The sequence below is a fragment of the Typopeltis vanoorti genome, chromosome 7 (assembly GCF_054136105.1).
Source record: "Typopeltis vanoorti isolate ZY-2024b chromosome 7, IOZ_Tvanoo_1.0, whole genome shotgun sequence".
Lineage (NCBI taxonomy): Eukaryota > Metazoa > Arthropoda > Arachnida > Uropygi > Thelyphonidae > Typopeltis > Typopeltis vanoorti.
This window is the reverse complement of record NC_143555.1, coordinates 65,250,665-65,277,787: the sequence shown is the minus strand read 5'-3', so window position 1 is coordinate 65,277,787 and position 27,123 is coordinate 65,250,665. Positions and strand designations below refer to the sequence as shown.

Sequence of the window (27,123 nt, the reverse complement as noted above, 5' to 3'; positions counted from 1 at the left end):
CTCTCGGACTGCCTTGGCACAACTGTTCTTAAATCATAGCTTGGTTAGTAGGAAAGAATTTTGAGTAGAGTGGAGAATGACGATCTTCTTTCCAATAAAGATAAATTCAGTAGCTTGCTTGAATCAGATATTTAGATTAGAAGAGTGGATACAGTAATCTGACCAAGTGATACAGTAATCTCATACAAGTGAGAAAAATCTCCAGAGAGATTTTTCTCACTTGGTGCTGTTGTAATGCCAAAGAACACAAGGTTGAGAATGGCCAAGCAAAAGAGGAAATTGGTACAAGATTATGGTGTCAGTTACTGAGAAGAGAGGTGGCTTCCACCATATATTTGGTCTTTTCTTAACCATTCTTCTAACTGGTTAAAGAAAGATCAGGGGTATTGGAAGTGAGCCCCCTGGTATTTTGGTTGATGGACGAATGATTTGTATTGCATCATTGGTTAGTTACTGAAAATAATTCTACATCTCTTCCAGCTTGATCAGTGGAATTGGAAAACTTAAGCTAGTTTTTGAGTTGTTAAACTGCAAATAGTGGTAGAAAGTCAAAGAGGTTGAATGATTTTCAGAAATGGAAAACAGTAAAGAGAGCAGAGGAATGCAGCTGAATGGGTACAAAGGAATTTTAAGTCAGAGAAGGCCAAAAACAGAGAATTCTGGATTTGACATTCTCTTTCATGGTACATTGAATCTCATTAAGGCAAATGTGTCACCTTTGTAGAAGGTTTCAATACAGCTCATAATTTGGATAGTTGACATGCTCATTGGTTATTATTTGAGGCCAGGTTTGGATGTCTGCAAGTGGTAATGTACATTATTTATGTTTGTGTTCATCCTATGAATAGTAGTGGAAATATTTCTGGGATGTTTTGTGGTTTTAGAACAGCAGTCAAATTCAACCAGTTTGCATTGATGTAAGGCAAACAAATTAGAAGCACTTAAATCTGTTGAGTAACTGATAGATACAAGTTTTCCACTTTAATAAGTTATTTTCCTTTATATAATAAGTTATGTATTAAAGTTTTATACTCTTATTATGATAATGTTTAGTTCTAGGATAAAACAGCTTGAAGAGGAAAATTTACAGACCATGCAGAATTCTTTAATAGGTTCTCAGAAAGAAATAGCTGTTTTGCAGGAAGAAAATAAAAAACTTCAACACAATGTGAGTTTTTTTTTGTAGAATTTAATATTTAAAATTATAAGTCAAACATAATGAAATATTTTTTGCTTCAGTTATGTAATTAGTAAAATGATATTATGATACTATGTTACTGATCAATCTCGTTCTGAAGTGAAAAGCCATGCATTGAGCAGGAAATTAGTTGTATAGAATGGATTTAGTTAATGCTTTTGGGATGGTAAATGTCCTGAACATTAGTTTTCTTTTCACAGTGGATATCATTATTATGTGTTACTTCCAAGGACTCAGCATAGGAGGAGGCTTGCTACACCACACAACCTGCTGTCTATGCACTGAAACCTCCATCTATATGCTACATCACCATCTATCAGCTACACTTGGTGATATATATAACACCACTAATAGCACATTTTATCTGTAAAATGCATGTCTACTCTGACCAATTCCCAAAATTATCTCACAACTTAATGATCTATTGTCCATTAAGTTAGAAAATGTTTTTAAAGTCATTTTAGTTAATTTATATTGTAAAGCAATATTATGATACTATGTTACTGATCACTAATCAATCTCGTTCCGCAGCCTAAGGACCAGTCTGAATCATGTTCATCTAGTTGGATGTGTGATGACAATCATTCATATTTATATTTATAGTATGTTTAATTTTATTTTGTTTTGTATGGAAATAAAGGAAAATTTTACATTAATACTACAGTTAAATTAAAAGAAGTACTCTTATGTTAAATCCTATAAAATTCAGATGCAAAATAAAATGTAGCTAGGAAGTTTTTATTTTACTTCTGACACTTTTGTGGATGGGAACATTTTGAAAGTTTGTCTGGTATATGTCATATGAAGAAACTTTGCCACAATAAACTTACAGCCATTATTCTTTGTCGATGCTGTCCATTTATTCAGATAATCATGCCTCTACATTATCATCTTTATTAACTGTTGCTCTCACCAGTTTAGCAATATCAACAAATAGCTTGATGCTCCATTTCTAATAATTTCCATTTTCATTAATGTACAAAATGAACAGCAGCAGCCTAAGTACAGGGCCCTATAGCACACCACTGGTTATCTTTCTTTTCTTGAATTCAACTCTTCCATTATTACTCTGAGGTCTATCCATATCAGGCACCCTCTTGTCTATGTCACTAGCTTAATATCTATCCCCATTTTTTCACTCTTATGCATGCGGTATTCTCTCATATGCCTTTTGCAAAGTTTAGCAGCATTATGGTGTGGGCATTTCCCTTAACCATCTCAGCTGTCACTGTGTAAAAAGTGAGTCAATTACTAAGACGAGACCTCTCCACAAAGCCGTGTTGTCTCTCATGGTGTGTGTGTGTGTGTGTACGTGTGTGTGTGTGTGTGTGTGTCACATTCCTATTTGGCCACAAAGGCTTACTAAGCAAACTACCATCATTTGGTCTGTCTCAGGACTTCTGTAGTTGGATTGCCAGCTTTCTGTCTGGGCACACGCACTATGTGTGATGGTAGATAGTTCCTTATCCTCTCACTGTTCGACTAATGCCAAGGTTCCACAAAGCTCTGTCTTCTCACCAACCCTCTTCCTATTATATATCAATGATCTACTTCAGTTGAACTCCAACCCAATACATAGTTTTTCAGATTACAGCACATTGCACTCCTCCCTTTCATTTGATAAATCTTACTCTACACAGCTCACTTCAACTTACAGAACATCAACACCATTTCCTCAATTCTGATCTCAAACATTACTTCACCTCTGAACAGCTGTTAACCTTATACAAATCACAAATCTGTTCGGCTATTGAATTCTGCTCTCACATTTGGAGTGGAGCCCCCTAAGAGCTCCCTCAAAATGCTTGACTCAATACAGAGGAGAGCAGTTAGACTTATTAATGACCGATCTCTTACCAACTCACTCTTCCCACTTTCACACAGACTGATTTCTACAATATGTATATTCTATAAATATTTCCATGACAAATTCCAGGACCTCCTAGATAAGTCTTTGACTCCTTGAGGTCTTGTTTAATAATAGTAATAGTAAATTGTTCATCTGAAATAGTATCGATAATTCCCCCACTTAGTACTGAGCCCATTGGAACACATGCAGTTGTTGCTTAACATCCCTTCTCAGTGCACCTTGAAACCCACAAAACAAGTTTCATTTCCTCCTCCTTCATCCCTGCTACTGCTGTATTGTGGAACAGTTTCTTCCTGATGTGTTTCCCAAGGAATATACAGTATATAGTCTTTTAAATCAGATGTAAACAAGTTCCTCCTTTCCCAACCTATTACTCATATATGATACTAATGTACTATAGGTTGATCAAAACCTTTCATATATGGGCTCAACATTTAAAAGAAAAAAATTATATATTTGAAAACAGGAATAATAATGGAAAGCATGCATTTGCTATGAAGTTGTTTGCTGGTTCATGGTCTGCTGTGAACTAACTATGTATGTTTTCTCTTCCCTTCCACTTCACTGATTCTTCTCTTTCTTCTTTGTTAGCAAATTTGTTCATGAAGTGGTTTGAACTTGACCTAAAGTTTGGTTCAGATAGATCAACAACATGTTCATCATTTGGCCTGGATCTGTTACCCAATTAGAAGAATTTCCAAGTACCTGAATAATATTCACCCTTGCATTAAATGGGTAAATGGGTCTTTACTGTTCTTAGACACACTTGTAGAAGCATCTAAGCAGAACACACTTGATTTGTGTATAGAACCAGATGATACTTGCATGCCACATTCCATCACCATCCAGCACAAAAAAAAATATATGCATTATTCTTTCCCTACATGATAGAGCTTACAGTATCTCCACTAATATAGATAAAATAAACCAAGAGCTCCTACTAAAGAATAGTTACAGTAGAATGTTAGTCAACAAAATTCTATGTCAACCTCCAAGACTCGGATGAACATGAAAAACAAGACTTCAGAGGAACACCGATTCTCTCCTATACACAGTCAGTCACAGATTAAAATATCAGGAATACTATGTCAACAAAATATAAAGGTTGTCTTCTATCCCCTCAATAAATCTCCTGAAACCTTTAAAACCTCCCCATCTATATCTCATAAAACTTTGTGTCTACAAGATCAACTGTACTACATAGGACAGGCAGGCAGGTTGCAAATGCACACCAATCTGAACACATCAAGGATGTAGAGAGTGAAAGGAAACACAAATCAAGACTGTCATCGCATACAACTGAAACCAAACATCAAGTATTATGGCAACAAACCAAAATGCTCCATGTAGATTACAGATTTTTCTCGAGAGCATTCAAGGAATAATCAGCTGAAATGATCACACATCTTCAAAAGCTCAACAAAAAACAAGGGATGGTTTTACATCAGGCCTGATCTTCTGATTCAGCACAACACACAAACATGCAATTTGCAGCAGACAATGAACCAGCAAATTACTTCATAACAAATGTGCACTCTCCATTGTTATTCCTGTTTTCAAATATTTCATTATACATTATCTGCTATAACTTGTTTTTTTAGTCATCATCATCATCAAATTCCTGCCATGTACTCTCAAGGGGTGTAGAGGATATGATAGTACTACATGAAAAATTTACATCATTACTAACTTCCTATCTACAATTTTCCTCCAAATCAGCCTGTTACTTGTCAAAACTCCAACATTATCAGATCCTATATTTCTATCATCTAAGGCACTTTGTACTGTATCAATCCACCTATATCTTGGTTTTTCTCTGGGTCGTTTTCCTGCCAACCTGGCAGAGAACACTTGTTTGGCTAGTCTTTCCTTGCCCATTCTGTTTAAGTGACCATCCCACCTGAGGTTAGCTCTGCTAATGCATTCCTGGATGCTGATAATGTCATGTTCTTTCCTAATATCCTCGTTTTTAATATATATAATTTTCATATATATAATTATAGATAAAAATAGATAATAGATAAAAATTATTATTATTATTATTTTCTAATAATAATAATAATAATTTTTGCTTTATGAGAGATAGTCAAGAAATCAAGCAAATTTAAGTTTTGTAGATCCAAGAAGGAATATACGATGAGAATGTCGAAATGCTGTAATTATATGGGGGTAAATGGAACATTTATGACACAATGTTTATATTCTTATATATAAGTTATAAGCCAGTAAAAAGGATTTTACATAAAAAGGGTTTAATGTAGAATCAGGTAAGCTAAGGGTGCACTCTATCCCCCCCCCTTTTGATGATGAAAGTTTATTTTTCACTTGGTTAGACTATAATAAAATTTAGTTTAATCCTTTATCCAAGTGTGAGCAAACAAAGTTTGCGCCTGAAAATATCTTCAGGACTGGGGTGAGGTAGTACAACACCAGGCAACTCGTAACAAGGGTGGACCACGCTATCATCACTCCAATCTCAGTATCTCCCATAATGCAAAGCACATCTCCTTGTGGATATGTATAATTGTTATGCATTAAGGGAACAGCCACTATCCAGACTAGTTTCGACCTTTATTGAGGTATATCCCCCCCCCCCCCCCCCCCCCCCGTTTTCATCATTTCTGTAGATCATGTTATGAAGGAAAGTAGCATTAAATCTTGTTATCGAAATTGCAGATATTATACTCAGCCAATACTTTTTGCAGGATGGTTGTACTCTTAAATAAATATGGTACAATTATCTAGGATTATTTAACTAAACTGAATAAATTATTTATTATTATTATTATTATTTGACACTTCCAGGGAGAGTCCAAGGACTCATCAAGGAAGGGCACCTGCTCTACAACTCTGTCTCCAGTACTCAATCCACCAACTTACCGCAACTACATCAACACCATCTACTGCTGACCACCACTACTAGTACTTCCACAGACACTCACAAACATCCATGCCCACGCGTGGATGGAAGTGTTTAGGCACAAATTTAGTGAAGATAGCCAAATTAAATTGGGAAATGGAGTAATTGAATATTTCTGGTCTAAAAAAAAAAATGGGAGGGTGGGACCACATGTGGGTTTTGATGAAAGGAAAGGAACAGATGGCATCCATCATACTAAATATGCAAATATTGAATGAACTTGACATGACATAAAACAGGAATTGACAACGTACATAAGAATATAAAATTAAATTACACTTTAATAAATATTTCCAATATTTCGGCAATGTCACATTGCCATCTTCAAAAGGAACTTACAAAATTAGCATTCAAGAATATGTAAGAAAACCTAATCTGAGATTGTATACTTTCATCATCAGAATGGGAGAAGAAACATCAGAAAAGAAGGCATAAGGTCTGACAGAGAAGAGAAAAGATTAACACGTTCGCTGCCAACTACGAGTATACTCGTAGTTGGTAAACCAGCTACACAAGCCAGCTACGAAGTAATACTCGTATGATGCTTCCCGCCGGCAACGAGATTACTGTAACTGACCTTGAAGAAGTGAAAAATGCTTGGCTTGTGGAGCTAGCATCAAAACTGTGTATTCTCATAGATAGTATATGCTCTGCACAAGCCAACTACGAGTATACTGGTATGACGCTTTACCGCAGGCAACGAGATTACCGTACCGACCTTGAAGAAATCAAATTGCCTTGGCATAGGGGGAACAGGACTATGCCGAAGTAGCGTGGCAGCGAACGTGTTAACAAAACTAGTGTTTGACGCCAAGATGACTAAAAAGATCCACAGGAAGACCAAGAGCTAGGAAGAAGTGCTCTTAGGAAGATTGAAATATTTAGATATGAAAAATATTGAAGTGTTGACAAGTAATAGATTAATTTGGAGGGAAAATTGTTGGTAGGATATTAGTAATGATGTAAACTTAATCATGTAGTAGTACGTACTATCATAGTATCTTATACATCTCTTTGAGGGGTATATATCAGGAAATTGATTATGACAATGACAAAAATACCTCAGAGCTGGCAGATAATAAATTAATTTTAAAAATTGCTATTTATTCATCAGTACTTAGTAGAAAAACCAAATTCTATTTATTATTGCCTTTATGGTTTACTAAATCACTTAAGGAATTGACAACGTACATAAGAATATAAATTAAATTACACTTTAATAAATATTTCCCAATATTTCAGCAACGTTACATTGCCATCTTCAAAAGGAACTTACAAAAAAGGCATGTTGCACGTAGGCACTACAACACAGTAACTGAGAAAATGAAGTGATGAAGTTATTGTTCTCCTAAAAGTCCTGATGGTGCCCCCCTAGCAGGCTATGCAGGTATTCTTGGCCATTGGGCTGAAGGTCTGCTGATGTAAGCCTTCCAAATTTCGGGCAGTCTCATGCAACCAAATTTGTTGAGGTTTGGAGAGTTTCTTAGGACTGAGGCTGATTCCATGAATAGTCTTTTGAATTTGAACTTGCTACGGTGTATTATTGTAGTTTTCCTCCACCGTATTCTGTGGCGTGTATCCAGAGCATGGTCTGCAAGACCAGAGTGACTATACTTGTGAAACTGGATGTAGTCCTTGTGTTCCAAAATTCTGATATTCGCTGTCCTGCATGTTTGGCCAAGAGTAAGACAGTTTATAGCTGCAAGGGACCTGGTATACACCAGGTAGGTCTAGGGGAAGTGGTTGGTCTTTAGTGTAGTGGATAAGGGATGCCAATTTTCTGTATGGTGTGTAACAGGAGGTCAAGTCATGTTTTTTTTTTTAAGATTTTGGTAATTTTTTCTGAGGTGCCTTGGATGTAGGGAATGGGGATGGATTTAGATTAATCCTTGTGTCGTGACGTTCTTTTTTCATGTTATGTTCTAAATCCGCCATCTTGGTTCAAGTCACTCTTATCAATATAACAACTAATTGCAAATTGATCACCGATCCAAAAGTAGGGAAATTTATAATTATACTGCGCCACCCTCTTTTTAGATTAGTCTATATAAAATAGTAGGATCAATTTTTAATTAAGTTAGCAGTCTCCTCATTTATTTAGGCCGAATTATTTACTATTCCACTTGGGGTTCTCGCAAGATTCGAATATTTATGAACGGTGCAATAAAAAGGAATTCAGGCACACACAATATTTGGATTAACAAAATAAAACATTTAATATATAATATATAACAAGTACAAGAATTCTGCTTTAAAATGAAACAATACAATCAACTTTATACATCTTGCTAAGTCACTCATTCCAATTCAATGTTCTAAACTTTAACATACAATTCACAGCTTCAAAATCACAAGCTTTCTTAACTCAAGTTAATAAAACAAAACTTCTCATTTGATCAGTCTCCACATATCTATCAGCTGTACTTAATGTTTAAATTCACAGCAGGCACAAATCAAGGTAGACAATATTCCAAGCAATCTTATTTCGGACCTTGAACTTCGAAGATACGTTATAGTTAATGTTAGAATAAACAAACGTGTATGACTACTCTTACCAGATACAATCTTCAATACATCAATTTATTGTGAGCACACTTATGAATTAACTTATTTACGCTAGCGGAACACATTAAATAAAATTCTCCAACGCTTTAACTGAACTTTTGTTAATCGCGCTTCACTACTCTAAACAACAGCAATAAGGTACTGATATCCTTCCATGTTTACTTTTCTCCAACTAGTTAAATTCATTATAATTTTTCTCAGGGCAACATAGAATTAAGACATAATCCTAGACTAACTGGAACTAATCAGAATTTCCCATTGAATGTCCAGTTCTTTATTTATCCGATTACGACATCAATTTTTCCTCTACAACAACAGCTGATTTCACTTGCAGCTGAGTATATGATTCACTACGTTTTTGCTCACTTCAAACACTCTTCTCATGAATTTCTGCCCTAAAGAATTTATAATTTTCTTTCACTTTTTTGCTTGTTTCCTACCTTCCTTCAGGCTCCGCAAAACTCCCCTTTTTTCTCTAATAAATTTCTTATTGCCTCCCTTTCTCCTTTCTGGTTCCAAGGTCACGCACTCTTCGACTCGTGCTTGTTTATTTCATGCGTCTCCATGACAACGCATGAACGTAAACATTTCGCTAATGTAATACAACGCTCTACTCTTACATAAGTGATTACATAACATTATTTTCACAAATAAGAATAAACAATATTTGAGCTACTTAATCAGCTCTTTCATTACGTATACAATTATTTATAATACACTTTTCGTTACTTTACATATATATTTTAGTTATCATAAATTTCTACACATATTATTATTTAATAAATTAATAGTAGGTTAAGTTTAGAATAAATATTTAAATAGTAATCCTTAATTAAGGAACAATAAATAATCTTTATACAAATTATGATTAATACATAATAAGCAATGTTAAATGTGAATGAAAAAAAATAAATTACACAACATAGTTTCATTCACAATTTAACACTTGTTGTGAAGTGGGGGGGGGGGTGTGGTTTGTTGGTTTCAATATCTTTTTTTGATTTTTTTTTTGGGGGGGGTTAGCCATTGGCTGAGAAAGTGTTGAGGATGTGTTTAGGGTCTTGTTGTTATAACAGATTAGTTTAGCTGTTTATTGTTGTGAGGGGGGGGGGAATTGTTGGTGAATGTACCCGCCTGAATGAGTGGGTTTTCTATAAACTGAGAAAACCAAGGTTCTATCAGGCTGACAGGTGACTTGTGTGTCTAGGAAAGAGAGGCTGTTGTTTTCCTCTTTTTCCAGAGCGAACTTGATTCTGGTGTGTTGGTTGTTTAAGTGTGTGTGTAGAACTCTACCATCAATCCTAAACTTCCTACCAACACCTTAATAAACCTTTCTTCAGTCATCCTGAAGCACTCACTGCACTTTCACATGGCCACAACTTCGGCATTGCTCCCAGAAAAATACCTAGTGAGGATATTATGATCCAGATCGAATGCAGAATCTGCCACCTTCCGAATCAAATCCACAACAGTGTTAGACTGGATGTAGCTTGTGTCCTCTCCAAAGCAAAACCAGCAAAAATCAACATATCCAATAAGGAGTATAAAGCTCTGCAGGAAATGAGGAATAATAAAGAAATAGTTATGACCAAAGCAGATAAGGGAAATTGCAACTTTACCAAACGGCCTACACAGGTAAACTTAATGATCTTCTATTAGATCGGGCTACTTATCTCCCTATTGAATACATTCCCACCAACTCACAAATCAGAAAACTTCATGGGCTCCTTAACACATTCTCTGCCACGCTACTTCGGCATAGTCTGTTCCCATATGCCGAGCAATTTCACTTCTTCAAGGTCACTACGGTACTCTCATTGCCGGCGGTCAGCGTCATACGAGTATACTCGTAGTTGGCTTGTGTAGAGCATATACCATCTATGAGAATACACAGTTTTGATGCTAGCTTCACAAGCCAAGCATTTTCACTTCTTCAAGGTCAGTACGGTAATCTCGTTGCCGGCGGTAAGCTTCATACGAGTATACTCGTAGCTGGCTTATGTAGCTGGTTTACCAACTACGAGCATACTCGTAGTTGGCAGTGAATGTGTTAAGAAGGTCACTTCTTGGCCTGTAGAAGTTACTAACAGATTAAAACCGTTTAACTCTATAACCCCCCCACCATTTGGGAGTCCATAAAAACCCATCACCCGGGTTTTTATGGACTCCCAAAAATACATAAAGAAAATGTACCATTACGTCCCATAGTGGATGCCATTGATTCCCCCACATACAAATTAGCTAAACATTTGGCCAAAGTGCTCGACACACTATACTGGCAACACACCATCACACATAAAAAAACTCAGCCCACTTCAAAGCCAACATAGAAAACCTTACACTCCAACATACTGACATAATGGTCAGCTTTGACGTCAACTCCTTATTCACAAATGTCCCACTCAAGGAAACTTTAGAGCTAATCAAAGCTAAATTTTCTCCCGATATTTCAGCCCTATTTCAGTTCACAATGAACCCAGGGGGAAAATTCTACAAACAAATAGAGGGGACAGCCATGGGTTCACCACTCTCCCCACCCTTGACCAATTTCTTTATGGAGACCTTTGAAGAAAAAGCCTTAGCCTCTGCCCCACAAAAACCAACTGTATGGCTTTGCTACGTTGATGATGTGTTCACTATTTGGCCACATGGCTCTGATACACTCCTCTCCTTCTTAACGCACTTAAACAACCAACACCCCAGAATCACGTTCACTCTGGAAAAAGAGGAAAACAACAGCCTCCCTTTACTAGACACAAATCACCCACCAGCCTGATGGAATCTTGGTTTTCTCAGTTTATGGAAAACTCACCCATACAGGCGCGTACATTCACCAACAATCCCCCGTCACAACAATATGGAGTGGTGAAAACGCTATACAATAAGGCTAAACTAATCTGGTCTAACGACAAGGCACTAAACTAAATTGCATCCTCAACACTTTCTCAACAACCCCCCACCCCAAAAAAAAAAATCAAAAAAAGATATTGAAACCAACAAACCACATCCCCCCCCCACTTCACAACAAGGATTACTCTAAATCCATCACCATTCCCTACATCCGAGGCACCTCGGAAAAAATTACCAAAATCTTAAAATAACGACTTGACCTCCTGTTACACACCATACAAAAAATTGGCATCCTTTATCCACTACACTAAAGACCAACCACTTCCCCTAGACCTACCTGGTGTATACCAGGTCCCTTGCAGCTATAAACTGTCTTACTTTGGCCAAACATGCAGGACAGCGAATATCAGAATTTTGGAACACAAGGACTACATCCAGTTTCACAAGTATAGTCACTCTGGTCTTGCAGACCATGCTCTGGATACACGCCACAGAATACGGTGGAGGAAAACTACAATAATACACCGTAGCAAGTTCAAATTCGAAAGACTATTCATGGAATCAGCCTCAGCCCTAAGAAACTCTCCAAACTTCAACAAATTTGGTTGCATGAGACTGCCCCAAATTTGGGAGGCTTGCATCAGCAGACCTTCAGCCCAACGTCCAAGAAGACCTACATAGCCCGCTAGGAGGGGCACCATCAGGACTTTTAGGAGAACAATAGCTTCATCACTTCATTCTCAGTTACTGTGTTGTAGTGCCTACGTGCACGTGCCTTTTTTGTAAGTTCCTTTTGAAGATGGCAATGTGACGTTGCTGAAATATTGGAAATATTTATTAAAGTGTAATTTAATTTATATTCTTATGTACGTTGTCAATTCCTTAAGTGATTTAGTAATGCATAACCAACGTATAAGCTTGTCTATGAGAATTACCTTTATGGTATGGTTCTTTGTTTATTTATTCTGTATTTTAAATTAATGTTTAAAGATTAAACAGAATAAATACTAATCTGTTTAATTATTTTTCACTTTCAGTGAACTATTAGAATATGCATTAGTGGCAATTTATTTTTATTTTTTTAAATAATAAATGTGTGATGTTATGTTTGGGCAGTAGCTAACACGAAAAGGATGTAGTAGCAATAGCATTCAACGCCAAACAAGAAGCTGTGTGTTGAGGCTTAAGTGCTAGGAGGACATCATGTTAGAGGTTTAATGGAATAGTTACAGCAGTAGGAAAGGATTAAAAATTCATTTTAATGCTTACAATATTTCATCTCAGTCACTGAGACATCTTCAGGGATTACAAATAACTCTTGTAACACACACACACACACACACACACTCAAATACATCATAATATTAAGTGAAGCATGTGGGTGACCATAAAATCCTATCTAGGTGGTGCACCCTCAATGGGCATTTGTAGGTGCCCTAGAATGTAAAGTTGAACCTCTAATAATTATTGTTTCCCAAATTGTAGGAAGTTTTACGCAAATGTCTTTATTTAAATTTGGATGATTTCTGAGTGCTGCTGCAGATTCAAAAAAGAAATACTGTTTTTAATAAAGTAGTCTGTTCCTGCAAGCCAGCTTGCAGGAACAGGCTACTTTATATACTCCAGGCACTGAGAGAAGAGGAAGCTGATCTTTGATAGAATGAATAAGGATAGCAAGTTTATGGTGGGGCTTAAAAGCTGTGTGGAGGTTGTACTTTTTTTAAGGACTGGGCTATTTTTTCTGAATGTACCATGGACATAGGGGATGGTAATGACATTTCTGAAGAGATGTCTGGGGAATTGGGAAGGAACTGATTATTTTTTTAATTCTGTAAGCGCTGTTACTAATATTCCCTTAAATGACACCTTAACACTCTTTAAAAACATTTATCCTTCGAATACCTTTGATCTCTTTTCCTTTGCCATCATTTCTGGTTATTTTTCTTGGAAGAACAAAATTTACAAACAGATATTGGGAACCGCTATGGGTTCCCCCCTCACCTATACAACAAGCACTTAAAGATGAATTAAAAGTTATCAGCAATACCTTCCTAAAAAATGGTTACAGCCAAAATACGATCAACAAAATTCTGTACAAGACCTCACTTAAAAACAAAAATAAACAAGACTACAATAAAACTGTAACCATTCCATAAATTAAAGGGATATCAGGCAAAATAAGGAGAATACTACAAAAATGCAACCTTAAAGCCAGCTTTAAACCTCCTGCAAAATTAAAGCACTTACTCAACTCATCCGAGAATCCACTCCTTCCACTGGCCCACCCTGGAGTATACTGTATTCATTGCACCTGTAATTTGCTCTATATAGGGGAAAACAGGATGTACAATTCCTATCAGAAAAAAAGGAACATAAACGATAAATATAATAACTATGGTGAAGCTGGCCTTTCTGACCATGCCCTGAATGCTTTACATAGAATTGACTGGAAAAGCACCAGTTGTTTACATCACACCAAAACATGGTATGAACGCAAATTAAAGGAAGCCTGTGAGATTCTTATCAACCACCCCAATCTGAACAATAATGATGGTCTAAAAATCCCAAGCATATGGAAGGCACATATTCTACCCACGGAACCTTTCTTCCTAAGAGTTAATTATAAATAGGACCATAGGTAATCCAGGTTTCTAAATTTAATATAACAATTGTCATGTTAAATTAGGACATCATTTTTACTGTAACAATGCTATCTATATGAAAGAATGTTTCTCTGATGTTGTCTTAAATAGAATATAGCTTTGTAGTTAATTTATTTATTGTAATTTTATTTTATTTTCACTAGAGGTCAGGCCAGTAGAATAACCAAATAACCATTGATCAAATCATTGCCTCTTTAGCATACTGTGTGAAATGTAATTTAGCTTGTCTCTGTGTATATATATATATATATATATATATATATATACACACACGTGTGTGTGTGTGTGTGTGTGTACTCCAGATGATGACCTTAATATGAAGGTCGAAATATCAGGAAATTAAAATAATTATTTATAACTAACACGGTCGTAGAGTCCATAATTTGTGTAAAATGAAAGTAGAGTCAAAAATAAGGCCTGTAACTAGTGGTGTTCTTCAGGGTTCTATTCTTGGACTGCTGCTGTTTAATTTGTACATTAATGATATAGAAAAGGATCTGAGCTGAGTGGAAAGGAAACGAAAGTAGAGTCAAAAATAAGGCCTGTAACTAGTGGTGTGCTGCACACGGTTCTATTCTTGGACTGCTGCTGTTTAATTTGTACATTAATGATATAGGAAAGGATCTGAGAAGAACTTTTCAGTCATTTGTCGATGATGCAAACTTGGGTAGAGCAATAGTTAATACAGATAATGTCGAAATTTTGCAGGATGATTTGGATAGATTTATCCAGTCTGCTAATCTATCCAAATCATCCTGCAAAATTTCAACATTATCTGTATTAACTATTGCTCTACCCAAGTTTGCATCATCGACAAATGACTGAAAAGTTCTTCTCAGATCCTTTACTATATCATTAATGTACAAATTAAACAGCAGCAGTCCAAGAATAAAACCATGCAGCACACCACTAGTTACAGGCCTTATTTTTGACTCTACTTTCATTTCCTTTCCACTCAGATCCTTTCCTATATCGTTTATCAGTTTAATGTGGCAAAGTGTAAGGTTATGCATTTTGGGGTGAAAAGATTATCAGCTGTATATTACATTGGTGGAACTGACTGTACTCCAGGATATTGATGAAGCCTGAGACTTCCCTGGGAGTGTTAGTTGATAGAGAGTTAAAGTTTAGGGGACACATAGCAAAAGTGGCTAAAGCAGCTCATCAGATTACTTGGTTACTGAAGAATACTTGGATGAGCAGAGACAAGTGGGTTATTTTTCCTCTTTATCTAGCCTTGATAAGACTCCATCTTGACTACTGCATGCAGATCCAGGTGCCAAGGTTTCTTTGCAATGAGGAGGTGGAGGGGATCCTGAGGCGAGTGACCAAGATGGTAGTTCGTTCTATGGAATGAACCTTGTGAGAACAGGTTGAACATTCGTGGGTTACAGAAACTGGTTGATAGGCTGAAAAGAGGTGGGGGGGGGGTATGATTGAGACATACAAATTGCTGAGGGGTTTTTATAATTCAGAGGAAATTTTTCAGAACAGGTCTGGTTGTGGGAGAACTAGGGGCCATCCATGGAAACTTGGAGAGTTTTCATGGATGGCCCACAGTTATGGCACCCTCAACTGTGGGTGCCATAACTGTGAATGAATTCAAAAGCAGAGTATGATAAATACTGTGCAAATGTTGGATAGTTCTTGGAATGATGTATAGGGCCTCCCTTGATGAGTCTAAGGATTCCTTGGAATACTCTGTAATAATAATAATCTATCTCAATGCTCACATCTGTTTCTGTCACCTCAGTAAATGCAAATTCACCACCTGGATGATATACCTTTGCAAAGCGATCACTTAGTTGTCCAACTATTTGTTCTGCTTCTGTCACTTTCCTACCATCAGGACTGAGTACAGTACAGTTATCTTTCCATAATTATTCTTTCTCTTACTTACTATGTAGTAAAAAAAATCTTTTGGATTTACTTTGGCCTACTTAGCTAATTTTCTCTCGAAATATGATATTGCCTTCTTTATCATACTAGTTACCCTTCTTACTTGTATTTTGTACTGCTCTTGGACGTGCCAATCACCTTGTTGTTTATATTCCTTCCACAATGCTTTTTTTTTTGCAGCTTCTGCTTTATATTGTTAGTCATCTAGTTAATCCATACTCGTTATGTTGGAGGTTTAATGGATTTTTTACAACACTCAAAAAGAATTAAAATAGAATTTAATACTTCCTATATTTCGTCCTAGTCACTAGGACATCTACGGGGATTACAAAGACAATTAATGTAACATGCACACAAAAACTTACAATACTAAGCCCAACCACGTGGGTGACAATACAGTCCTATCTAGGTGGAGCGCCCTCTAAGGGCAGTTGTAGGTGGCCTGGAATGTAAGGTGGGACCTCTGGTGATGACTGTTTCCCAAATCTTCGGAAGCTTAATGCAACCATATTTGTTAAGATTTGGTTGGTTTTTGAGAGCTGCTGCTGCTTCTAAGAAAAGTCTCTCTTTCTTGAATTTGCTGTGGTGGAGCATGGCGGTTTTCTTCCATGATACTCTGTGTGTGGTGTCCAAAACGTGGTCAGCCAAGCCTGAATGGCCATAGTTGTGTTTAACGATGTACGACTTGTGTTCCTCCAGGCGGATGGATGCTGATCTGCCTGTCTGTCCAAAGTACGCAAGCTTACAGGAACAGGGTACTTTTAAACTCCAGGCAGAGAGAGAGGAGGGAGCTGATCTTTTGTAGAACGGATAAGGGTGGCCAGTTTGCTGTAGGGTTTATATGCTGTGTGTAGGTTATACTTTTTTAGTATCTTGGCTATTTTTTCCGAAGTGGCACGGATGTAGGGTATAGTGATGGCATTTTTGAATTCTTGTTGAAGAGAGGGACGGGGAATGGGGGAGGAATTTATTATTTTTTTGATGCTGTGTTCGCTGTAGCCATTGGAGAGGAAAGTTCTGTGTATGTGGTTAAGCTCAGTAGTGAGGGCGGTTCCACTGGAACAAAGATTGTGGGCTCTCTTGGTATGGGTTTTAATGATGCCATGTTGTTGTGAGGGGTGGTGGTGGGAGAGTTTGTGAATGTATCTGCCTGTGTGTATGGGTTTTCTGTATACAGTGAAGGCAAGTGTGTGACTAAGGTGTCTAGGAAGGGTAAACAATTGTTCTTTTCCTTTTCCATAGTAAACTGGATTCTTGCATGTAGGCTATTGAGATGACCAAGGAAGGAATCTAACGTGTCTGGGCCATGAGGCCAAATAGAGAACACATCATCTACATATCTAAGCCAGATAGACGGTTTGAGTGGGGCTGAGTCTATGGCTCGTTTTTCGAAATCTTCCATATAGAAATTGGCAAGGGGGGGTGAGAGGGGGGAGCCCATGGTGGTTCCCTCTATCTGCTTGTAGATTTTGTTATTCCAAGCGAAATACCCAGAGTTGATGGCAAAGGAAAAGAGATCTAAGATGTCAGAGGGAAAAACGTTTTCTAAGAGAGATAAAGTGTCAGTTAAGGGAATATTGGTAAACAAGGAGGAGATATCAAAGCTTAGTAATATGTCTGTATTATTCAAGGTTAAATTTTCTGTGAGGGCTTTAAAGTGGGTCGAGTTTTTTCTAGGTGGAGCGCCTGAGAGGGCGCTCCACCTAGATAGGACTGTATTGTCACCCACGTGGTTGGGCTTAGTATTGTAAGTTTTTGTGTGCATGTTACATTAATTGTCTTTGTAATCCCCGTAGATGTCCTAGTGACTAGGACGAAATATAGGAAGTATTAAATTCTATTTTAATTCTTTTTGAGTGTTGTAAAAAATCCATTAAACCTCCAACATAATGTCCTCACAGCACTTAAGCCTCTACACAAGTAATCCATACTCGGTTTATCTGTCTGACCCTGGGTGTGCACTCTGCTTTGCTCAAACAATCCTTGACCACTTCCCACACCAATGACATTCATTCCATGTAGTTTCTTATTCCATGGCATTGCGCCAAGTTGCTTCCTAAGTTTGTTATAATTGCCAGCTTTATAATTCTGCATAAACCCTTTCTTGACTGAAATGTCCACATGTCGAGCAACCTTCCAGTACAAGACTGCATGGTCACTTTCCCTGATCATAGGTAGAATTGCAACTTATGGACCGATCTTCTGATTCTATTACCAGATTAAACATTCAAAACTTCTGGGAAAAATATTTTAGAAAAATTTGGAGAAAAGAGCAAAGATAATAATAGTGGTGAGTGCCTGCTGCACATGGGCTAGTCATCACTAATACACCATTTTTCAGCATAAAGATTTGCACAAATTCACGTAAACAGAAGACAAAAAAAAAAAAAAAAAATCAAGTCTTATAGGTATTATCATTGATAGTGTTATCTCAATAATAGTTCAGGATACAAAAGTATTCATGAGATTTGAAATTGGAAGTGATAATCACTATAGATTTTAAGCAGGATGAAATGAATATCACATTGAAAATAAAAATATGTAAGAAAATTTTTCAAACAAAAAAGTAAAGTTGAGCAGCTTTTACAGGCAAACTGTAGGCTCAATTATATAAACATTATTCAAGAAAAAATGAAACCATGGAGATTCTGAAAAAATTAATTGGATGATTGATTCAGCTAGCGAGGCATGTGCGGAAGTTGGCTACAAGCAGTGCTTTTTTTCTAGAAAAAAAGGTGCCGGAACTCATATCTTGTTAAGCTTTTTATTAAAGAAAATGATATTCAAATTTTAATTTTAATGAAATATAAAGCAGCTTTTGCTGTCACGGAGTCGCATAAATAAATTAAATATAATTTATCTTCAATATTTTTTTATTTTAGGCATGATCAAATGTAAAATTAAACAAACAAATTAAAATATACAATCAAAGATCAAATATAAAATCAAAAGTAAATTTTTAAAAACATTATATAATTTAAGAGAAGTTCATAGTGTTTTCCAAAGTTTTGTCCAATTCTCGTCGAACAAATCGTCTCGACTCCTTTCTTTGCTCTTAGTATCTAAGGCTGAATGTCGTCCTTTAAGTAACCACAGATCAACATACTTTGAAGGATCGAAAATTCTTAAAGGTGGTCCAACGAGTTTGATGAATAAAAGGGCCGAAACTGTTTTATTCTTCAACGAAGCTCTTGTTGGGGTAATAATTAAATTCATCTGTGAAAATCTGCGTTCACATTCACTTGATGAAATTGGAATGGTATTCAGAGCATGTACCAAACGCAGTAGTTTTTCTGGGTATGTCTTATCAAGAATGTATTCACTGAATCCACGAATCATTTCTCTTTCATTTAGTTGCAGTCTGATTGACAAATTTCTAATTTCCGCTTCTCTGAATATCAGCTGAGCATCAATATCTTCGAGCTCAAAGTGCTAGCTCAACATCTTCACTATCAAGCCAACTTTTTTCAATTGACTCTTTCAATTTGGTATAAAATCTTTTTGGATCAATCGTGAATTAAAACTCCAGGAAAGTGCAGATTGTGTACAGCAGCTGCAGCACATCTATAATAGGGTCCACAATTCTGTCTTCTTTCTTCAAAAACTTGTACAAGTGCATTTATTTTTTGATTTGCCTTGTAAAGGTTCGTGTCACTGTCTTGCAGGTCCAAACTTAACTCAGACAATTCTTGGAGAGCATCACACATCAATCCTAGATCCAATAAAAAAATCTGTAGATGTTATTTTTCTTCTTAAGTCATCATAAGTCCATTTATTATTTTTATCTCTCCTATGATCATGCATCACATCTTCAAAATGATGCACTAGAGATTCAAAATTATTCCCTACAGCTAAAACTGAACGGAAACTAGAATTAGATGACACTCATTGAGTACTTAAAATTCTTCCAATTTTCAGCAGCTCAACCTCTAGTGATTCTGCACATAAATGCAACTCTCTACTGTTTTTTGGCGAAGCATGGTATAGGACATAAAGTTTATCAATAAATGATTTGAATCTGATTCCTGAAATTTCCTTTACAGCATCACTTACTGATAATTCTAGTCTGTGATTAGCAAAATGGCAAACTATAATAGAAGGAAATTTTTCTGACAGCAATTTTTTCACTCCACTTTTACACCCTAACATTACAGCAGTGCCATCGCATGCTAGAGAAACTAAATATTTTTTTTTCAAATAATCTTCTGTCATGCCATAATAGTAAAGACATTGGAGTAAGGAATCAAATACATTTTTTTTTGCCGTTACGTTTCAAGTTCGATTAAGTTCAAAAATAAATTTATTGTTGAATTAATTCCAACACCTTCGATACAGCATCAAATATACACTATGAGAGTGGTTTTATTGCTTATTGTTGTTGATTTGTCAATTATCAATGAAATTATATTTTTGGATTGAACGATTTCTATAAACACATTTTTTCTCATTCCTTCACTTACATGATTCACAATATTAATACATGCATGTATTCTTCATTTGTTGAATGAAGAAAATGACCCATTTCAATTCCATTCAGTTCTTGCAGACCAATTTCACTTTAAAATTATGGAATAATTGGTTTTCCTTCGCTACTTTATATGCAGTTCGAAAACTTTTTGTGGTTATTTCTTTTTCACGAGATAATGATTTTAAAAAAACATCTTCAAGGGTCTTTTTTTCGGCTTCAGTAACAATTTTTAATGCTGCTTTGTGTGCAGAAGATTCTCTGTGATCGAAGATTTGTTTTTCGAAGTGAGCTGATCTGTAGCTTCCTATCTTTACCAGAATATGTAATCTCAGTGTTGGCCCATTCTTTGGAAATTTTCATTCCCATCTTTGTTTCACTTCCAAGAGTTCTAACTTTTCTGCAAGGTGTACAGCCAAGTTTCTTTTTGCATACATCCATCCATTCATTTTTTGAGCAAAAATCTTTTTTTTTGATCTAATGTCCATCAATTCGGCCAGTCATTTCAATTTGGGCTTGCTCCTCAAGATTAGCTTGAGATGATTCATAAGCATCAACAGGAACCATTATTTCCATATTTTTTGACGTAGCGTCTGTTATTATTCTGGGTTTTTTTATTAATGGGACCGGTGGTTGAGAAGTAATTGGAAATCTTTTTCATTTTCAAACTTGGGGTCAGACTTTTACACTAAAAAAAAAAAAAAAAAAAAAAAAAAAAAAAAAAAAAAAAAAAATAATAATGCTAAAAGGATATGAAAATAATGATGTTAAATTTACATCCATTCAATAAAGATATTTTTAGATAAGTCTTTTACTGAAAATCTTTCACATGTTGTCAATCACACGTCCATACAGCCACAAACATAGATGCTAATGGCGTGAACATGCGTGTTATGTACGCGGTGCGAACATTATTTCAAAAATTACTTTTGAAAAATTGAAAAAACTGTAAAAAAAAATAGGTGCTGGAATGCCGTTCCGGTGCGTTATGCCAGAAAAAAAGCATTGGCTACAAGGATAGAAAAATGAAAAATCCATGGTGGATGCAAGAAGTTAGAGTTCCTGGCAATTAAGTCAGCAGATGCCCTAAGAGAATACAGAGAAAATATAAAAAAGCTCATTTGTGTTTAAAAGTAGCTTAACAAAAGTCATGGGAAGACTTTGGTAAGAGTGTAGAAGATAAATGTCAGGAATGTGGCAAAACATTCTGAAGGTTATCTATTAAAAACAAAAAAGCTTAGAATTGGAAGAAAAATTATGGCAAAACAAATCATAGATGATGAAGTGACACAAAAAGTGAAAATAAAGATGTTCTAGATGTATGGAAATAATGGCTTAAAAGACTGTTAAATGAAAACAAACAGTGATAGAAAATCCTTTCTTTTAAAGTTAAATGGTGATCAACATTCATTTGGATAAAATTATGGAGACTATACTGTGTTGAGAGATTTCTGCTGTCTTAATACAGTAGTAGTCTCCATAATTTTATCAAAATGAGTGGTAGAAAATATTCAAAAGAAATTCAAGCAGGAGTATTTATATATATATCAACAGTTGAGGTACTAAAAGTTGTTGCAATCTTGAAAAGTGTGGACAGGAATTTGTAGTAGATGACTATTTGACCAGAAATGCTCAAATAGGGAGCCATAAAAATTTCACAGTGTCTGCACTGCATAATTTAGGAGGCCTCATTTGAAAGTTGAATTCTGGGTAATTGAAGTGGATCTTTCACAGTTCCTAAGAATGGTTCCTACTGGAAAATTCAGTAGAAAAATTCCTTGGTAATTCTTACACTGTTTTATTTCCATTTTATAGATATATTAACTGTTTGTCATAAAGTAAAAATCTGATCTTAACAACTTCTCAGCTTATTCTTCTCCAAGGTTCATTCCAAATACACTTTGGCATGAACAATATGTTGAGGTCTGAATAGTTTCTTAAGGCAAAAGCAGATTCGAGGAAGAGTCATTTGTATTTATATATCTGTGATTGGGTAGAGTGGCCTTTTTCCAGCACATCCTGTGGCAGGTGTCAAAAGCATAGTCAGCAAGTCCTGAGTGGCTGTAATGGTGGAAATTGATACAGTCCTTATGTTCAGCAAATCTGATGCTGACTGTATTGTGTCTGTTTGACCATAATAGTATAGTTTACAACTGCAAGGGACCCTGTAAAAACCTGCCATGTATAGGGATATTTTACATGGATCACCTTAGAAAATAAAAACAATAACAATCTTTACTTTCTAATCTCTTTAATTACACATCAGCCTGATGGATCCCTGGCATTCTCTGTTTACAGAAAACCTAAACACACTGGTAGATATATTCACAAATAGTCACTCCTCCCCCCACTCTCCCAATGCCTATTCATGTCACATGTTTACCAGGTTGTTTTTAGCTTTTATGCCATTATTGTGGAGGATCTTGTAAACTTTTTTTTGTTGTAGCCATTTTTTATAAACGTTTGGCTAAAAATTTCATATTCCTTCTTTAATGCCTAGTCATTTGAGTAAATTGTTGGGTCTTTATGTTTGAGAATACTAATAACCTCTAGTTTTTGTGTTGGATGATGGTATGAATCTTTGTGTTTGTATCAGTATGTCACTTCATTGGTTAGAAGAGCATATAAGACAGTCTCACTGTTAAAAATAACATAGAAGGTTTTAAGTTAAGGAAATGAGAGAAATTAGTCAATTTAGAAAGGTGACAGTAGGATTATGTTATTTTAATGAAAGTAATTAATTTCTAAGTTAAATCTTGATCTTTATCTGGCCGTTCCAAAGATAACTCAAGGTATTTGGTGTACACCACTGTTTTCTGTATTCAGCCTGATGGTATGAATCTTTGTGTATGTATTGGCCTGTGTGTGTGTGTGTGTGTGTGGTAGACTGAGAAGGAAAGACAGCTTGAGGGAATACATGTGACAAGTGTTGTTAGAAAGAGAAGAAAGTTATTGTTTGTCCAGGTGGGTTAGGAATGTATTTAATGTTTGGTGGCTGTGGGGGCTAAACATTATGTTGCCGAATTTATCATCAACATATCTGAGCTAAACTATGGGATTTAGACTTATTGAATCAAGCTCTCATGGCTTGAAGTCTTTGATGTAAAAGTTAACTATAGGAGGGGAAAGTGGTGAGCCCATTGCCATACCTTCTTTTTGCGGATAAAAATTATTATTTTATTTTTTATTTTTTTATTCCTGATACCTCTAAGGAGTCTGAAGACTCATTGTAGGAGGACATCTACAACTGTCTCAACCACTGCACTGAACCTCTACTACGAATCATCTCCATCAACGCCATCTACCGTCCACCACCACCACCAGTATTTTTTGTCTGTAAATTGTGTGTGTTTTGAAGGGCCGATTTGTCTGTATGCGGGATGAAAAACCCGAGTTTCCGGGAGGAAAAACCCTGCTACCTCCGTATGAGATCGGCTACCTCACCTTCGATTTTGATCCACAAAGAGGGACTATGATATCTGGCAGGAATGTGGACTGTATCAAAGTCAATCAGTTTATTAAGTCAAAGCTGACTAATAAATCTTTGTTACTGAGTGTGGTGCTTTTAATTTTGTTTATGAAGTGTTGTGTATTTTTATGTGTGTGGGGGGGGGTGACTTACCAACTCCTTGAGTGTAGCCGCTAGTTTCTTGACTAAGTGATAATTGGGGCTGTCGAATCCTTCAACTATCTGTCATAGTGGTGTTTTTGCAGGCCATAAATTCTGGGGGATGGGCATAATGCAGTAACAGCGCTTTTATGGATTTTTTAGAATTTATGGAGACAAAAACACGTGTTGGAAAAATTATTTTACTTACTTGACATTTCAGCCTCTATATCAAGGTCATCATGAAACATATAGATGGCACTCCACAAAAGTAAGATAAATCTAACTGCTTTGTTAGTCGAAGAGTTGAGAAGGAGGGCCATAATTGCGAATGACTCTATGCGCAGGTTATGCAGGAGGAGTGGTGTGGAGTTTGTGGACGTGTGGAGTGAGTTTGATGGGCGAAAGGATTTATATAAGATGGATGGTTTGCATCTGAATGGATTTGGTGTGCGGAGACTGGAAAAGGTGTTTTGTTGAATGAAGTGGATGTGCAGATTTAGGGAAACTAGAGTTATTAATGGGGGGGGGGGGAGGGAGTGAATATGCAGACTTCAGGGAGCTAGTTGAGTGTATGAATGTGTATAATATGCCCAAGCTAATACGAAGGACAACAAATCAGAATGGGATAGTTAGTATAAGGCATCGAGATAGGGGTGGGACTAACAGGCTTCTGCATTTCATGTATATTAATGCCAGGAGTATTAGGAACAAGGAAGAATTTTTGGCCTTGGTTGGCTCTTCCTGGCCACAGGTTATTGGCTTTAGTGAATCATGGCTGACAGAAGATGATATAGCTAGTGGGATAGAATGTGAGGGGATATAGTGTGTTCAGGAAGGACAGAGAGAATAAAATGGGTGGAGGAGCGTTATTGATGATAGCTGATGAACTGCAGCCAAGGAGAATAGAAGTTGAACTGCAGGATAGAGAAAAGAGCACATTTGAGGCTATTTGGTTTGAGATTGAGACTAGCAGAACAAAATATACAGTTGGGTGCTGCTATAGACCAGGTGATGGAATAGATGGTGGAGATAATATGCATAAGCAATGAGTGGAAGGAGGGTAATTATTATGGGGGATTTCAACTATGGTAACATTGATTGGAAAGAGGAGAGTACATGGGAGGAAGGAATTGGATTTTATGCAGTTATTAAGGGATAACTATCTGCGACAGCATGTAATGGAAAACACTAGGGGTTCAAGAGTGCTTGACCTAGTAATTGCATCTGAGAATTTGACTGTAATCAATATGACTACGTTACCACCAATTGGTGAGAATGATCATAGGGTTTACCTGGGAGGTGGCTAAATGTGTGGAATTTTCAATTAAGACAGGGTACATGTGGATTTACTGGGCTGGTAAGTATGACAAGCTTAGGAGATTGCTTGATTCAGTGCCATGGCATGTATAACTGCATGGGAGGTAGTTAAGGAGCATTTGCAGGAGGTAATGGCTGACTGTATACCTAGAGTCCGACTAGTAAATCAAGTAGGGGTTAAATGGATGAATAACACCATTAACCTTCCAAACGGCTAGGACGTCTATAGACGTCCAACTAAATCTGGATATGATTCAGCCCACGTGTTTAAAGAACCAGGATAAGAAGTGCAATTTGACCATCCTGTCCATTAGAAGGTGTGATAAACCTTCACACTAAAGACAACTGTTAATCGGATTATCTCACGTTCGTAGCTACCTCTCAGTTGCCTATAACAAGAAACGCACATACTTGTTCTATGCTGGTAAACTGGATTTTAGTTATATATGATAGACTAAAAATAGAGAAATTATTTATATTTTTGTTTCTCTTTTTATTGCACAATACAATTTTAATTTCTGGACAAAATAAAGGTCTTGCATAATTTCTTCACTTAAATATTGCCTTACCTTGGAGAACCAATTTCATTTTTAATTTTTTTGTGCTTATTTTTTTCTAATCACTTTCTAGACAAAACATTATTCTTTGTTCTCGAAGAAATTAATTCACGATAATTATTTGAAATATTCTTTTAAAATAAAAGAAAGAAAACCGGCTAATTAATTTGACTTTTAGGAAACTTTCTGTCTTGTGTTTCTCAAAAGAGTAATCTAAGACTTTTAGCTTTTCCTCTAGGTAAGAGGATTATTGTCCAGCATTTCTAAGACGTATTTCAGAAATAGCAATCAGCAGAAATAGAAGTAGTAATATTTAGATTTAAAAAAAAAAAAAAAACAGAAATAACACAATTGAAATTTCTTTGTGTGGGTTTTACATGTTGAAAATACAGCATAGTATTTCTAGATCTTAGAATAATTTCAGCAGACCACTGATTTCAGATTCAAAGAAAGAGTACAGAATTAGAAACTTCGATATACAACAATATTATTGCTTTATTTCTTTTGTCAAAATGGTAAACTGAAATAAGAGATTTTGAATACCGTCTGAAAGCTTTCAAAGCTGTAGAAATTTAAAGTAGTTATGCAACTCAGTTCCAGCACAGGAGAGTGGGGGGGGGGTTGCGTTAAAAAAAAAAATCCTAAAAATGAGCATAATTTTTTAATCATTCCATACAGGATATCCTTCCTATTATATTTTCAACATATCTACAGTGGTTAAGCACTGGATATTATAGTAATGTGCATCCTACAAAAAAAAAAAAAAAAAAAAAAAAACTCTGTTGCAATTTTCAGCAAAAGAAGAAGGCAAAGCGTCTCTGATGATAAAATACCATTAGGTAGAAATTTTTGATACTAAAAAAGATACAATATCGGAAACCGAGTAATGCAGTTTATAATCATTTGTTGTTCATAAAAAAAAAATAAAAAATAAAAAAAAAATAAAAAAAATCGTTCCTGAAATTGAAATGTGACAATCTATATAAAGGTATTTTGCAAAGAAAGAAAGCAAAATGCCATATTTATTTCACTAAATGTTATTTAAAAATATAAATATTTGACAAAATATTTTAAACGTAAACAAACATTTGCAAATTCGCGAAGAAGAATCTATACTGTCAGTAAAGTGGAGGAAATTAACTATTACTAAAGTATATTCATTGCAAAGGCTGATCTATGGTCATTTCAGGATTGATTATTTTGACAGAT

General features: G+C 36.0%; 1 protein-coding gene across 3 annotated transcripts in view; it reads left to right on the top strand.

The window, feature by feature from the left end:
• The window catches only part of LOC150104737 (uncharacterized), a 216,193-nt gene that overhangs the window by 145,842 nt on the left and 43,228 nt on the right, over positions 1 to 27,123 (top strand). For all 3 annotated transcript variants that reach the window (XM_090395318.1, XM_090395316.1, XM_090395317.1), the window contains one exon: positions 1,054 to 1,168. In XM_090395318.1, the coding sequence (XP_090251444.1) occupies positions 1,054 to 1,168 (115 nt within the window). The remainder of the gene's footprint in view (positions 1 to 1,053; positions 1,169 to 27,123) is intronic.